The sequence below is a fragment of the Lethenteron reissneri genome, chromosome 17 (assembly GCF_015708825.2).
Source record: "Lethenteron reissneri isolate LAM-NWPU_2019-01 chromosome 17, ASM1570882v1, whole genome shotgun sequence".
In the NCBI taxonomy this organism is placed as follows: Eukaryota; Metazoa; Chordata; class Hyperoartia; order Petromyzontiformes; family Petromyzontidae; genus Lethenteron; species Lethenteron reissneri.
Window position 1 is genome coordinate 4,232,863 of NC_083795.1, and position 17,100 is coordinate 4,249,962.

General features: G+C 48.9%; 1 protein-coding gene across 3 annotated transcripts in view; it reads left to right on the plus strand.

The window, feature by feature from the left end:
- Nucleotides 1–396: 396 nt before the first annotated feature.
- Nucleotides 397–17,100, plus strand: part of LOC133343338 (transforming acidic coiled-coil-containing protein 3-like) — a 29,955-nt gene continuing 13,251 nt past the window's right edge. Inside the window, exons 1-4 of one of the 3 annotated variants that reach the window (XM_061552865.1) lie at nucleotides 397–1,909; nucleotides 3,087–3,181; nucleotides 14,364–15,174; nucleotides 16,773–16,833. In XM_061552865.1, coding sequence (XP_061408849.1) covers nucleotides 1,797–1,909; nucleotides 3,087–3,181; nucleotides 14,364–15,174; nucleotides 16,773–16,833 — 1,080 coding nt within the window. In that variant the 5' untranslated portion in view covers nucleotides 397–1,796. Of the gene's footprint in view, nucleotides 1,910–3,086; nucleotides 3,182–13,294; nucleotides 13,421–14,363; nucleotides 15,175–16,772; nucleotides 16,834–17,100 lie in introns of those variants that run through there. The other 2 variants (XM_061552864.1, XM_061552867.1) reach the window with 2 other exon arrangements.

Below are 17,100 nucleotides of genomic sequence, written 5' to 3' on the forward strand. Positions count from 1 at the left end.
TAGCAACCCGGGTTCGATTCCCGCTCACGGCCAACACCAGTGACGATTATCTGAACCGGTCCTGGGCCTCCCCTAGGTCGACTCAGCCTCAAATGAGTACCTGGTGCGGTGTGTAAACATCGCCACTGGGGAGACAAAGGCGGTCGGGCGTGGTGCTGACCACCCCCCACCCCCTCGTGTACCGTTCCGGCCTTCATAGGTGCTCGCTAACAGCACTTGCCCCTACAGCCTGTTAAGGCTATACGGGGGATCTTTGTTTGTGTGTGTGTGTGCGGCAGTTCCTGTTTGCACCGTCGCAGACTCTCTGCGTGTGTGTCTCGTGCGCTCATGCGCGTGCGTGCTCGTGCGTGCGCGTGCGTCTTGTGCGCTCGTGCGCGTGCGTGCGCGTGCGTCTTGTGCGCGTGCCTCGCGCGCGTGCGTCTCGTGCTCGCGCGCCGTGCGCGGACGTTTGATTTTTGTTGTTGGGTGTGTTGCGTTTCCAAAGATGCCGGGCAGCCGCAGTGAATGGGAATGCACCGTAGAGAGTGGAATGGTTTGGATTCCTTAGGGGGAGTGTCGGTAACTATTATTACTATTCGTGTGCTCCTGGCCCCGGCCCCACTGGCCGGCTTTTTTCTTCTACTTCTGCCCGCCTTGTCCGCTTGCCAGCGCGAGATTTTAGCGGTGGTTTAGTCGACGTCGAGCGTGTGCCAAGCAGCCCACGCAGACCTTGGTTCAAAGGCTGCCAGTGTTGAATGCTGGCGCTGCTGCTGCTGCTACTGCTGCTGCTGATCTATCGCACGTTGAAGGAGAGTTGTTGATGGTGGTGTGGTGGGTGGGTGGTAGTGGTGGTGGGAGGAGGAGGGCTGCCTTTTTGCTTCACCACCCCCCCTCCTCCCCTTCATTCTTTCTGGGTTCATCGCTGACTCACTTGCTGGACGGGCTGTTTGGTTCCCTGCTGGCGAGCCACAGCCATTCAAAAAGTCGAGCTGGACGTGTGGGAAGAAGGGGGATTAGTGGGCACTGGAGACGTTGCTGCTGCTGCTGCCTGCGTCGTCGTCGTTGTTGGGAGACGAACTTTGTGTGGCCGTCACCTTCCTGCGTTTTAACATTTTTATATCTTCAAACTGAGCCGGTTTATTTGTTCTTACAGACGAGTTTTAGAGTGCGTGGGGGGGACATGGCGGGGGGGGAGTTGTATTTAAGTGAAGTTATAGCGCAGCTTTTTTAGCCTTTTAAGGATTACGCTTTTTGAGCTCGGGCACAAACAGGAGTGGCAACAGGTGGCGGCGCATCGCTAAGTGCTTTTGCCGAGAGGATCTCTAATGTGACGTCGCCGTTCGTGTAAACATAGAAAAAAAAAGAAATCTGCTCTGGCTGCGTGGAGCGAAACAACAAAATCATTCTCGTGGGGACGACGACGAGGCCTGGACAGCGAAGCGTTAAAATGTGCGGATAGTTTTGTTGTTGTTTGTTTGTTTGTTGTTAGCGAGACGGGGTTATTATAACAGTCGTCGGCGTGTAGGCTTTGTTCTCTCTCTACAAAGTCGTCTAAACACCGTAGCGGACGGGGGAGGGGGGAGGCTGTGTTGGAGCAGTGCTTTAGGGGGGGTTCGTTAAGTTTAAAGCTCATCGCGACTCGTGCTAAAAGAGCTTCTTGGAGGCGGTCAGCTACCAGAGGAGGGGTACACACACAGCAGCAGCAGGAGAAGGGGAGAAGGACCCCGTTGTGGTCGAGGCGTTAGTCGGTGGGGAAGGGAGCGAAGGGAGAGACAATTTAAGTCTCTGCGACTCCTGGTGGGGTTGGTGGGGGGACGATGTCGAGCCCGTGGAAGCTGCTGTCACCTGTCAACTGGGCACGGTGGACGTGGTCGGCCGTGCAGACTGGAGGTGCCTTCGGGGCCCATCTCGTGCAGAAGGTGTCGAGCAGGCAAGTCTCTGTCTCTCAATGCGGCCCATGCCTTGTGGGTCCAGGGTGGGCTTGTGGATGAAAGCTCTCCTCTTCTTCCTCCGGCGTCTCATCATGCTGGCACACATCATCGACGCGACGAACATTCAAGGTTTCTCTCTCTTTTAGAAGAGCCCCCCGGCTTCGTTGTTGGTTTAGCAGCTGCTCAGCCGCGGGCTTCCCTGGAGAGCCGTGTTATTAAAAGGAAGAGCCAGCCACCCCCCATCCCTGTGCTCTCTCTCTCTCTCTACCGCAGGAAGTGTGACTGCCTGTGATATGTCGCTGTCACCTATGACAAGCCCGTGCTGCTTTCTTTCCATAGCTCGGCGATGTCCTTGTGCGTGTGTCTTGTTGTTTCTTTACACATTGGCGCTTTGTGTGTGGGGGGGGCGGTGGGGGCAGAAGAGGAGGATGAGATGTTAATGGGTCGGCATCGTGCTGGGAGTGTTTGTCGGCTGTGTGGTTAAAGTGTGTGTGGGGGGGGAGCGGTGGCGTAGTGGTTAGCGTTAGGTCGTGCGGCCGAGTTCCATTCCCGCTGACGGCAAATACCGGTGACGATCGTCGGAACCGGTCCTAGGTCGACTCGGTCTCGAACGCTTACCTGGTGTGGTGCGTAAAAACAACGCCACGAGGGAGACAAAGGCGGCCGGGCGTGGTGCTGGCCACCTACCCTCTCGTGCGCCGTGTCGGCCTTCATAGGTGCTACTCGCTTAACGGCACTTGCCCCAAGAATTGATAAAAGTCTATACGGGGGATCTTTGTCTTATGTGTGTGGGGAGCGGTGGCGTAGTGGCTAGCGCGCTGCGCTACGAACCCGGCGGCCCGAGTTCGATTGCCGCTCACGGCCACCACCGGTGACGCTCATCATTAACCGGGTCCCTCGGCCTCTTCCCCACCCCCCCCCCCCCCAGGTCGACTCGGCATCAAATGAACACGGATGCTTTAGATGTGCTTGTTTTAAATGTGCACGATACCACTGAAATGCTTCTGCACCCCTCCACGGTACTGTATCTAGAATGGGTCTTTAACTCGAAACGTCAATGCCACCGTCGGATTTGGCGGGGGTCGGGGTGGGGGGGGTCCTCCGGCCGGCGGCGTTGCCTCGCGGATGGATTTGAAGTTGACCGCTTCCCCCCTTTTCCCGTGCGCCTCTTTGCAGGGGCTTGGAGCCGTCGCCTGACGAGTTGGAGAGCGACCCGGGACAGTTGTCGGTGGACGGCTCCCAGGGTCGAGGCTTCTGGGTGGACGCTACTGGTAAGGACCACCGCCTCCTGCTCTTGTGTGTGCAGGCGTCTTTAAAATGTGGGGTTTTTAGAAGGTGCTGACGGACGCTCCGAGCTTTGGTCTAAAGCGTGTTCCCTTACGAGCGTTGTCAGGCTGGACCTGTGTACGTACTGCCCGTGTGTGTGTGTGGCGCTATTGCAGACCATTTGCGTTCGTAGTTTTTTTCAAAAGCTGGAAACTGCTTCTGTTGTTTACGACGTTGTCGTTGTGGTCGAGTGCGACGGGATAAACATTGTTGGTTTATCAGGGAGTGTGGAAGACCTTTCTCTGAACTTTACTGCAGTGTTAAAATGTGATGCTATAAAAAAGCGGGGTTGGAGGGGGGTGGTTGCAGGAAGAGTGATGAGAGAGATGCCCATAAATAAATAATGAAAATAGCCTTTGAGTGGGTTCATTCCTCACTGCTCAGGAGAGCAGACCAGCTGCAGGTCACTGCAGAGACCCCCCCAAGGGGCTTGGGTCGGTGCAAGAGATCCTTCATTTAACTCAATGTGATCGGATTTCATGATTTGTATGAAGTTGTGGTTCACACACACACACACACTTTCTTGTCTACCTTTTGATATTTTGAAGGGTGTGGTTCCCCCCCCCCCTCCCATGATATCTTGTTGCTTGAAAACGTACCACTTTTTGTGTTTTTAGTTTGTGTTTAGAACTGCTTTGTGTTTTTGTGTGTTGCCCTGCCCCACGCAACCTCCGATTTTAGCACGTTTCGCTACGGTACGGTGCGAAAGAAGTTCAACATACGTACAGTGCACAGCCCTGTTTCCTTCTGAGTACGTTTTTCTTTTTGTCACGGATGACCTACTTTCATTTTTTTCTCACGAGTTGAACAACCAATTGGAATTCCTATCTTAAACATACAACTTTAATGCTTAAAAAGCAGGTCGTGGTACATGGAAAATAGCAGGTCGTGGTACATGGATAAATAGTAGGTCGTGGTACATGGAAAATAGCAGGTCGTGGTACATGGACGCCGGGTTCTCGGCAGAGGTCGCAACCGGGTACTCGATACCCGGACCCTACCCGATACCCGGCTACCCGTACCCAGCTGGGTACGGGTACCCGTTTGCGACCCTGGTGCGGCCGGGTACGGGTAAGGAATCAAAACCCGTTTGCGACCTCTGGTTCTCGGCTCGCACAGAGCGAGAGAGAAAGTGAAGTTCTTTCGTGTTGGACACTGAAGCAGCTTTTTAGCTTCACACTACTGTCTGTCCTGGCACCTTTTCATGGATTCTCAGCAGCAATACATAACTATACAAATATAGCTTCGTCGTGGATACAAAGGTTCTCACTGTGCTTGCAGTCACAAAGCACTCGAATAGAGAATATGCCAAGACGTGGCAAAACAAATAAGTACATGTCCTGAACCCTGGCACACACACATCGTGAGTAATTACAAGGACACAATAGTGTTTGTTATACAAGGGGCTCTGTTAAGCATTGATGTGTAGAAATAATATCAAGTTATGTTGGTGCCTCAAACTAATTCTGTGTTCTGCAATAGACAACATATTGGGTTGTTAGGATTCAATTTTAACTACAGTGCATTTCGCCATAACACCAGCTCTGTTTTTCTCATTTCGCCAAAGCTTTGTGTCGCATAAATGTTTTGGGTTGTTTATCTTAAGTTGAGCTAATCTGTTGCTTAATTATTAAAGTGGAAGATCCAGATTTGAGGCTTTGCCTAGGGTAATTCATGTTAAAGCCGGTATGATTGCTTAGTATTATAAAAAAAAACATCTACATAATTACAACGCTTTTGTTAGTCCACTGTTGAAAAAAAACCTCTTCATGCCTTGCCAAGCTGGTGAAGGAATGGTTCAAGTATCCCACGCTACTCACGTCAGCCGTGGCTGGGAATTTCACCTAGCTGGCCTGGGTTTATAATACAATGCGTGAACCATTGCACCACTTTTATATGCCCCAAATAGTACAGTTGATACTCTTAGTTCTTTCAGTAAAGTCACGTAGGTAAAAAAATGAAATTAAAATTAATAAAAATAAAACAATAAACTCACGACGTTTCGGAGGCAACACAAGTCTCCGTCATCAGGTGGGACCATCACAACCAGATTTGCTGCATCACTTGATGTAACTTTTTACAGTAGCATATTTATTATTGTCTTTGTACGTTTATTTATTCCAATTTCACATAGTAAAGACATTTTAAACACTAAAAAACATACACACAACACCTAAAAACAGTGTTATGCAAGAATATGGCAAAACAATATTTTGAATAGTGATTATCCGGTATTTTTTTAAATCCCGCGCCACCGGATAATCGATGAGATCCACTGTATGACGATCTACTGTATTGCCCACATGGGTTGAACCACTTCTTTTGAAAAAAAAAACAATTGACACTGTTGGATTATCTGCTAACCGGCGGGTGGTGAGGCCTACAAGTAAAACATCTAGAGGGACGTTATACTTCCGTGTAGGTTTCCTTAATTCGATTCACCTCTCGAAGAAGCTCCCAGAACGTGGAGGAAAACATGAGGCAGACCAACGCGTGGGACGTGCAGGAGAAGCGCCTTACGAGCTGCATGTCGTCGCTGTTGTTGTTTTGGGTCCGAGCAGATGTAATGTGCATCAGCTGTGATGTGGAGCCGCATGCTTCACTGTTTAGTGCATACGTGTGTGTGTGCAGGCCAGGTGTTGGGCATTCAAACTTGTTGATTCCAAAATTCCACGAGGGATCTGGTAACATTTTCCATGGCAATGAGTCTTGCATATACGGTACGGTATTTGTTTTTTACGAATATTTACATTCTATGGTCCGTCCATTGCTGGTTTAAGTCCTCATGTCATGTTATTCATGGGGGATGTTTGACCATACTTCCCCTCACTGGTTATTGCTAGTTTGGTGGAGGTGGGGTCCCCTAGTACTGGCTCGGATATCACTCACTCGGGTAACCTGGTTCATCGCAAACAGGGAGACGGACCCTTTGAGACAGAGACACAAATAAAGACAGACGGAGCCACTGATGTGAGCAATGCCTGGGAATTGAACTCTGGTCGCCGGGTTCATAGCGCAATGCACTAACCGCTGCACCACCGCTACCCATATACACAGACAAAGATCACCCGTATAGCCTTAACAGACTGTAGGGGCAAGTGCTGTGAGCGAGCACCTATGAAGGCCGGAACGGTACACGAGGGGGTGGGTGGCCAGCACCACGTCCGACCGCCTTTGTCTCCCCAGTGGCGATGTTTACACACCGCACCAGGTACTCATTTGAGGCTGAGTCGACCTAGGGGAGGCCCAGGACCGGTTCAGATAATCGTTACTAATGTTGGCCATGAGCGGGAATCGAACCCAGGTCGCCGGGTTCATAGCGCAGCGTAGCGCTAACTGCTACAATACCGCTCCCCATATACAGACACAAAGACAGAAACACGCAAAGGTGTTAGAGTACACGAGTCTCAACTCGTGTACTGTACGTGCTAGTAGCTAGCAATTTGTTCTGCCCAAGCGCACTTACAGGAAAGAGTTTCCCTGTCTCTCAGTCTCATTGTCTCTGTCATCAACTCTGTCGTCATTTCTGCGTCTGTCTCAACGTGGCTCTCCCTGTTTGTCTCTCTCCGTGTGCCTTCAGTGTATTTGTGTCTGTGTGTGCGCGCGTTGCCCCGTGTCTGGGGTATTCGCGTCGGTCTCGTGATCATAGCAAGTGCTGCCCTTGCTTTGATCACAGCTATTTTTTTAATTTGCGGAAAACCCGTGGGTATTAGGAGATTTTCTACGCAACTGTTATCCACGGAAAGATTCCGAGGCATTAGGACGCCGTTTGGCAATGCATCATGGGTAAACAATTGTAGGTAACTGCAGATAATATAATAGGAAGCAATAGGGCCGCGGATAATGATAATTTTCGCGGTTCCTACAGCTCCCGTAGATAATAGGAGTCGTGGGTAATGGGACTGCAGATAAGAGGAGGGTTCTGTACTGGAATAGTTTTCTAAGCAATGAATGACCATGCCCACGTGTCAATCTTCTGCTGAGTGAGGGTCTCCGCAAGCCGTGCATGCGGTGCAGTGAGGGTTATGTGATTATACTTCACCACGCTGGCCAGTGTGGGTTGGTGAAGGTGGGGCCCAGGATTGGTTCAGGTCTCACTCGCTGCTGATAGAGGCTGTTGCTGCACTGCCCTCTACTGTCCACAATGCTTCCTACAACTGTCCAGGTACAATCCAGGCTCAACCGTGCTTACATCTTCCGAGGTCTGACGGGATTGGATGTCGGGCGTATATGGGGGTAATTTGGTCATTGTGATGAATATTTAGTATCTGTGCCATTCTAATAGTGCAAGGCTTTTGCGAGGGCACTGCATTTCACAGATGAGTAGAGTCTTCAATAATTTCACAGTAGGGGTGACGTTGCAATGTTTTTCAAAGGAAGTAATTGAGCTTGCGCTTCTTTCACGCCGTACGTAGCCAACCGTGCTCATGGTTGGCTATGCACGATGCAAAAGAACCTCCCGGGATATTTAACACCCAGTGTGAAGCAGACTGCACGCGTTTTATGGTTAATACGCCTGAAGAATGTATACATGTGAAGTATTAACCAGGGCGACCACTGGTGCTTAATCGCGAGCCTCTGCAACAATAGGCAAACACGCTATCACTCGGCCATGGTAAAGGTCTGTGCAAAACTAAGTAGCAAATTATATATATATATAAAAGCATTGGCCGTACCGCTATATTCACATCAAATGTTCTCATGCAAATAATCACGTAAGGTAAAAAAGAAGACGCTTTGCTTTCGTGTCCGCTAACCCGACGCTGTGATGGGAATCAATCGGCAGAGCGGAGCACCCTCAGCGTACGTTCAGTTAAACCGAGGCCGTGTCCTCAAACAAATACCAGCTGTTTGGAATGCGAGGCGCGTTGTGATGTCTGTGGCGTGATGCAGACAGTCACAAGTTCCCCGTGTGAATGCGCCGAGGAAAAGGTCACGCTCGCTGACACCACTAACATCGCAGCGGGGAGCGTCTCTCCGTTTGCCGCGGTTGGTTGATGGATCGTGAATTTTGGATGTCGTCACAAGTCCTGCTTTTTACGCCTAACAACTTTCATGGGATGGCCTTGTCTGGTGGAACAGAAAGTATTTCCCATTGTAATGTACTTGCTGAGCTATCCAAAGCATGCGTGTAGTGTGCTTTGTTCACATTTGATTTTTGTACAGCAACTAAGCATATTTAATTGTTTTCAGTTGAAGATTTCATTATTTATTGTCGGAAGATTGTACCTAATGAGTGCCACATGGACTTGCCATTAACACTTACAATATAATCGCTCTACTGTATTGTTGTGATCACAGTTTGTTCATAAGCGTGTGAGTGTACTGGTCCATATTTACACCATATGGGAAATTTCAAGATATGCTTATCTTGCATTGTGGCACATGCTTCTGAATGCCCATGAAAGTCATTGTCGGTGCTGATAAGCACATGGTAGGTGCCTTAGTTATTGTGTACAAGTGAACGTAATGTTTCTGGCTTAGTATAAAAGCGAAGGTTTTGTTTTAATTTATATATACAGTACTTTCACTCGTTTGCAAGATGCTAAACATCCCAAACACCGCCCGCTGACTAGTAACAATAATCCTTTCATTTTATATAGCGTCGTGCTAATAGCATCCTATAACGCTGGCTGCGTGGAAGAGTTTGAAAATAATTAAGCTGGAGAACTTGTTTATTTCAAATGGTGTACTGTCGTCAGGTTTCTGGTGAAGAAAATCTGCAAGAAGTATTTTGCAGTTAGCCATAAGTCATGAAATGTTGGCCTCCTTCGTAAATCTATAATCTCTTAAACACTTGCAGATTTGGTCAGCTTCGTAATAAATCCATCTGAACTTTTAATCGTTTTGCCAGCAAAATTGGCCTTTCCGACAAGAAGTTGAAAAAATCGCTGTACACGTTGCCAGCACTGGCACATTTAACGGATCGCTTGGAAGCGCGTACAGATGGTGTGAGCGTCATGCCTTGAATCGTGCACAGACACCGCTATATAACCATGTGCACCTAACTGCAGTTGGAATTCTTTAATAACCGGCTTGGGAACACAGTCCGTTAGCCATGCCTTTTGTTTCCCTGTTTGAGTGGGACACGGTTGAGAGTGTTGGCTTTCTCGGATGACAAGCATTGCTGACCGCTGGTCTTGTTTAGATAGGTGGAAGGGGCGGCGGCGGGGGGGTGTTTCAGGTCGGCCTGCCCATTGTGTCTCGTCTGAATGACGCGACACGATTGAGCGACGGTCAACGCACAAGCGGCATGCAGTCAAAAACCTCACTGTGCTAAGTTTCGTGATTCCAGCCCGGTGCGTTGGGACAGACGCGCACGCCCTAGGGTTACCATCTGTTTCGCATTACAAAGTATTTACAACTTTCCCTCGCTGCTCGTCGGTTTAAAACACTCGCTGATTGTGTGTAGCTTTGCTAGCCATCCGCACCTTGTCAATGACCGATGGCCACGTCGTGGATTTAAAATTTGCAAAGCATCAAGGCCGACAAATGTGGGCATGAGAAATTGGGTAGCGGCCGTAGTTTATGCATGAGACTGCCCTGTGTTGTACCGTACTTCTATGCTTCCCCGTCTATGCTTGCCACTTTCACCAACCTGCGCTGAGGAGGCTCTCGTCCACCGGTAGATGGAGAGAAGGGCAATGTGCATGTCATACCAAACGCGTATGATTTTATATACAGTTGGTGCATACGTGTCCACATGAGGATTGCGCATGTGGCAAATATTCATACTCTGTACCTCAAATGCGTGAATACTTTGTGAATGAACACGACCCCATATCGGGATTGCAAATCAAAACGAATCGTGAAAGTTGTGACCTGGTAAATTCCCATTTGTTTTTTACCACGAGAACATGAATGTGCAATTCCCCTTGTTGAACATTAGGTGGGGTTAGTGAATTGTTACAGCCGATTTCTCACAACTCTCTCGTGTTTGAATACAGTAAAGCAGGAATCTAATAATCCCCGTTGATATTGGGAACCGTATCGTAGTTCCTGTAGTCTGTGGCACAGCGTGGAGGTTGGACTGATAATCCACAATAAAGATTTAGCGCCGACGCAGATTATTGGAGGAATTAGCTGCCCGATTCCATTAATCCGCGATAAATTCACAGATTACGAAGTTACAAATATTCTTAGACCCAAATGGTGAAAATCTGCACTTTGGTTCTTATGTTTGAAGGATTTTTTTCAATTAAAAGAAAAAAATTCACGTCCAAGTCTTCTACTTAACAAGTCCCGTTGCTTGACTTCTCACAACATAAATAAATACATCTTTCCCTACAGCGTTGCATTAGCCCTCCCGCTCCTCGCTGCTACGGATCACGGTTTGCGGGCCGCAGCGGTGTGCCGCGGATGATGGGGAAAGTCACTTTCCGCCAATAATCCGCAAAATTCCAGGGGATTCGCAGATTATTGGAACGCTGATTGTACGAACTCTGGCGTGTACGGTATTACATGTTACTGAAGTCGGAGGCAGTGGTGTAGGTCTGGGCACTGCGGTTCGCACACTGCGCGGAGAATCCAGAGACCCGAGTTTGAATCCCAACATCCGATGGTGATATCTGAACAATTTCTGGGTCCCACCCACCGCCCTTCACCAACCGCTCTGACCAACGTGGAGAAGTACGGTCAGACACTCGCTTTGGCCGACACAGCACGGGGAGGGACTCACACAGCAGTGGATTGACAGAAGGGCCGAAATTTTTGCACCTTTTCAGTGGCACTGATCAATGTGCGCATGTAAATGTACTGTATATACAGTGCAGAATTATTGATGTCAGTTTCTCTCTGTAGATGGTTCCATGGTGCGTAGGTGCCAGCAAGCGTCACATTGCGCATGAAAGGAGTTAAATAACCTGTGCGCCCTGATTACAGTTGCGTAAAAGAGTGCTTTTGGAGGCACGCTGCAGATTCTGATCGTTTTTTCTTCAGCCTCTACCGTTTTTGCATGCAACATTTTGTTGTGGAATTAATATGTCAGTGAGCACCACTGATATTGCTTGGTTCTACGAGGCCAACCCCTAAAATGCACAGGGTGTTATACCAGTCAAAGCCACCGATTGTCTCGGGCTGTCCGATTGATGCCCAGGTGTCGGTTACGGTATTTCTATACGGTACACGACATGCTTGTGTTGGTGGACTTCCATCTGGCAAATGAATAAATGGGCGCTGTACATTGGTAACGTGCTCATGAAGTCTGTACACTATACGCATTGACATCGAACATAGTGCAGCACTGCTTTTAAAACACATTGTCCTGCGGAGGGAGCTGGTAGGGAACGTTGGGTTGCTCGGTCAATGGCCTGCAGGGTCAACGGCGGCGTGGTGTATTCCGCAAATATGCCCGACTGTGAGGGCGGGCACAAGCCGGCGTGAGTAGGTTAAACGTTGAGTTTTATAAGGGCACCACGGGGTGACCAGCCCCTGCCCCACCCAGCCCCTCCCCACCCAGCCCCTCCCCACCCTCCACACCCAGCCCCTCCCCACCCAGCCCATCCCCACCCAGCCCCTCCCCACCCAGCCCATCCCCAACCTCCCCACCCAACCCCTCCCCACCCTCCCCTCCCCATCCAGCCCCTCCCTGCACGACGGACGGGCGGACACAACAATCCCCTGTGGGCTGGTGTAACCAGGAGGTTCCTACCAGTATAACGCCTTAGTCTCATTATGCTTTCGCCGCGATCCACCTCGTCCGAATATAATCGATACACAAAGGGCTGTTTTGACACCCGCACGCGTGGGATAGCGAGTTTGTAACAGTTCGAAGGTGGTCGTGGCAACGCAAAATGCGGTGTTCTCTTTCTTTTTTAACGAAGGTACAGAGAGATTCTGGTAATTGGTAACCGTGCAGGCGTGTGTCTGTGTGTCTCGGGGCAACATGTGCAGGGAGTGCGAAGCGTGTCGTAAGCGGAAATGTCGCTGTTTGGGGCCCACTTACATCCACGCCGTGAGACCTCTCCCGAGGAAAGGCGACGCGCTGTTGTTGCTGCTGCTGTGCGTTTGTGAACTATGAACCACGCCGCCAGGAACGTACGGTCCATGAAGCACCGGTTTGATTTCGTGTTGGTGACCATATCGGTCCCATGAAGCACCGGTTTGATTTCGTGTTGGTGACAATATCGCCAAGACCATTGGTGTGTGTGTGTGTTGTTGTGTGTGGTTATTGAACAATTATAAATAAAACAACACGTTTCATTGGATGTGCAATTTAAATAATTATCAATTAAAACAAATATGACGTGGATGCCCCATTCTATAAACGCACTTCTTGGTGCGTTTATAGAACAATTATAAAACGGGTAATTGGGTGTCCTGTTGTGATTATTGTAATGTAAACATGTCAAAAAAGGTGTTTGTCTCACTTACAAACTACGTACCGACGGCTTTAAAAAAAATAAGTAATATTTTTAAAAAAAACTTTTTTTTAAACACGCTTTCATGAAATGTACCCTACTAGTAATGGCAGAACTCCACGACTCCAGGAAGTGGCCCCGAGGCTTGCCACAACGTCAGTGGCTGTCGTGATTTACAGCCAACGTCAGTTGAGCGTGGACAATTAGACCCAAGCCGAAACATAACATGTAAAAAATAATGTTTAAAGTTGTTTTTTTATGATAGAATATAGTATTGTCATCAGTATGACATAAGTATACCAAGTTTGCAGTCGATGCCACATTGGGAAGTGGGTTAAAATTGAGTTACAAGATTTGAGGATCCAACAACAATAACAACAGACAGAGTGAGTTAATAGAAATCGTGTAACAATAACAAAGTTTGCCATAACGGAGCCGTTGTGAGTTTGCCGCTGCGTTTCTAATTTGTAACATTGCGTAACGCTTGAATAATTAGGCGCAGGCCACGCTGCGTGTATAATTAATGGCGTTGTTCCTGGGCGTGTACACGCGGCCCGCCTCCGCCCTTGGACATTACAGCTCCGGCTGGCAGCCTCTTGTAGCGGGGCTGGCTGGGCCGGGTCAGTGTTGTGTGTTTGTGTGCGCGGGGTGGGTGGGTGGGGTGGGGAGAGGGCGTGGGAGGCAGTGGACAATCGACTGTCAAACGAGAAATGCGAGGCCACGCGCAGGCTGATGTCACATCCCCCGTGTCAGTCGGTCTTCGGTGGACGCGCGCGTGCACTCGCGGAGCTGTTGGTGAAAGCGGAATGATGGAGCAGCTCAGGGGTAACTTTGCGCGCACGCACACGCAGGCACGGCAGGTCGTCTTGGGTTGTTTGTTCACCAACTTTGTGTCGCGCTCTGCTGTTTCGAGGTTCATCGTTTGCGCGTATTGTGGGCGTCTGCGTCGTCTTGATGTTTTCTCCCCCGTCTCGTGTGCTTGGCGTGGCGGGTGGTGGTACAGTGAACATTTGTGATGTTTTGTATTGGGAGCTTCTGCTGCTGTGTGAGCAAAACTTCTGTTTTTAGCGAGAGGTGGTGCAGTTTGGGACGGTGCTTTGTTTCAGACATCGCGTAATGCCAAACAACAATCGGGTTGTAACTTTGCTGGTAAGAATGCGCGTGACATTAATGTTTTACGTGGGAGCATTGTCACGTCAGTACAGTGCTGTGCTTTTATGGCTGCTTAACGCACGCAGTGATGGTTGTTTCGGCGAATATCCTAAGCGAGCCAAAAGTTGACTTTAACAGCCTCTGTTACAGTAGTTTACGGAGACTTCGGCTCAAATGGTGGCCGCACATTTTGCACGGTTTGCAAATCTGGTCTCGTTTAGGGAACTTTGTATGAACTTTTTAGCCTTTCTACCACGGTAGACATTTGTACAGTGCAACCTGAAAATACTGTGTATACTGTGCATCTGAGAATGATTATTTAATTTCCACAGTAATTTTGGCGGCTTGGTGTTTTCTCCTGCACAGTTTATTGGACTGCAAAAGGAAGAAAAAAATGTTAAACGTGTTTATTACATTTTCTACGTGAAATGTTAATTGATTTTCCATCGGTAAATAGGTTACTGTGCAATGTAAGTTATTGTCAATAGGAGTCATTATCCTCTGTCAATGAAATGTGACCACTGTGACGTCCGTGCTGTTTATTGATGAGCAAACGAGCGGAGAGTTCGGTGTTTCGCGGGACGCATGACGAGAGAGTGGACGCTGTCGTTTTCAGACGCTTCGTTGGACGATGACTCGGAGGACGGGGGCGGTCGAGTCGGCGATTTGAGCGACCAAGAGGCTCCCTCCGACTCGGAGTGTTTCGAGACGGACCAGGCTGATGAGACGCTCAAACCCTCCCGCCTGAACTTGGACGGTTCACAGGAGCAGGACTGCGAGCCTCCTGCCGCCTGCGTCGAAGGGAGCGAGACGCCACGGGGCGACCAGCCGCTCGACGGCGTCGAAGCTGCCGAGTCCACAGAGTCCGAAACGCTCGTGTCTGACGGCACGCTGCGAACCGAGGAGATAGACGAGGTGTCGTCGCAAGGGAGCGAGGAGGACATGTCGGCGGGGTATTCGCCGTCGCTGGGATCGGCGAAGCTCTGTGGAGACGTCTCCAAAGGCAAGAACAAATCTCCGGATAAAAGTGCCGCGCGACTCGGAGTAAAGAAGCCATCCAGATTCTCAGCCAACCAGAAGTCCGATACCAATTTAATTACCGCTGGCAATGGACCTCAAATAAAGGGCAATTACATGATGGACTTCAGCCAACTGGAGGACTCCAATTTTAATCCGTTTGCAACAACGTCGCAGTTACCCGGCTCCCCCGTGCCCATGAAGGCGACGCACTCCTTCGACGCGGGCGGACACTGTGACGCGGCGGATTCGCTGGCGTCGAGCGTCAAGCTGCCCGGCGTGCCCCTTCACCGCGAGTCCCCCGACGGGGGAGACGTGGCGGGGGGCGGCAGCGAGGCAGAGTCGGGCGATGGCGAGGACGGCAGCTCCAAGAGCTCACAGAAGAAGAAGAAGAGAGCCGTCATTAAATCGTGAGTCCATTGATTCGGACGCGGGTTAATTTTTTGCGTATTTTTTTTTTTACACACTTTCATTGAACTTGCCATGTTTGTCTGTTTATATTCTTTGGAATCTTTGACGCTTAATGTCTTCGGATCTACGAAACCGAATGACCTGAAATTTTCTACACGCGCAGACTCGCCGCCTCGCGTGACAATTCAAGATTTCATTACGAAAAAAACAGTCCAGGTTCCTGCCCATTGTGGTCCTATTGATGTTTTAAAATCAAATTTACTACTTAATAATCGTACATTTCACCCCCCCTCCCTTTTGAAAAAAAAATCACAAATGATGGCGTCCACCTATGACGGTTAACGTCTGGCCCAATCACAGCAGCTGTTGCTGGCCAGCCTCTGACCAATGAGAGGCGTGCTTCTATCGCCGCTCCTTGTGGCGCCGGAGCGGCCGCTGCACTGCCCTCTTCTTCTTCCTTAGCGCGAGACCAACAAGTCCACAACCAAACTATTGTTAGGTAATAAACAAACAAGATTTGCAATGCACACACACTTTTATTTGCACTCAAAAGTAGAAAATGCATTATTTTGAACCCGGAATTAATCAAAAATGGGTTGTTTCCTTTCGATGTGTTTAATTTTCTTTATGCGAGCCACCCTACTTTTATTGAGCACTTCAACATTTGATTAATTCCAGGGTCTAAAGCATTTATTTTCTACTTTTAATAATAATAATCCAAATGTATAATGCGTATTCCATCCTGGGATCCCAATGCGAATAAAAGTGTGTGCATTGCAAAGGTATTTTTTTTTACCTAATTTTTTTGGTTCTCAATTTAGTGAACTGTTCACAAAAGGAGCACCCGTTTCCTGCTGATGTGTTTCCGAGTTGTGCCCGCGTATTTTTGTTCGGCATGGTGGTGTCCGATGTTTTTTTCCGCTCCACGTCCTGGAAGGCTTGTTCAGGAACTAATCAGAGCAGCTCACTTTTTTCCTCCTCGATTTATACCGAAGAGAGAAATGCCATCATTGAAAGGACACCCTTGATTTTTTTTCAGCACCGATTAACATTTGTGGTTCTAAATCAAAAGCCCTAATCAGCAAAAGTATCAATTGATGATTACCTTCGAGCAACCGGCTTGCGTGTGAAGAACACAAAGGGCTTGCCTATATGAAAGTTAGGCCCATATGTGGTGCTGTGCGGTTTGTCTTATAAGACAAGACGTTTTGCCTTTGGTGATATCTTGCTTTTACGAAGTTAACTCGTGCACACAGCACGCTTTGTAAGAAGATACTGTGCGTTGTTGGATTCGTCACCATGTCATTGTCTCGCAACCAATGCCTTTCTGTGTTTTTTCGTCGTAAAGTTCCGTTCAGTGCCGCTCTATGTTTAAGCGTCTTGACGGTTCGGTTTGGCTGGGGGGGGGGGAAACAACTTTGCCCTCGGCACCAGTATCGTCCGAAACTATTTATCTTCAAATCGACCGTCAAACAGACGCGCACACTCACTTTCCCATGATAAGAGTGTACGGGTGTGGAGAGTGGTTTGGAGATGAGGGCACAGTTGTAGTTTATCGTGAGGGATATGAGGCTCATGAATTCTACTGTGTCAGCAGAGCTACATTCCGAGTGAAGAACCGGTTCAGGAACGCGTCGACCACCTCCGACAACGCCCAGGTATATATTTTCTGCGCGAGTTTTGAATGTTTATCCAAGAGAATACACGCCCCAGTGCAGATGAACATTATATTGTGTTTGGGGGCAGGTATCTTGCATGGTTGTTAATCACGTGTGCAGGATGATTTCCAGATGTGCAAGAGGTGAACCATCTGTAGATACCCTACCCATTTCAAATGACCCTCTGACTTTCTTCTCAACAGATGGAATATCGTGAATGTTATGGGTCCCTATCGTTGAGGAAAGTTAAACGATTTTAATATTTGT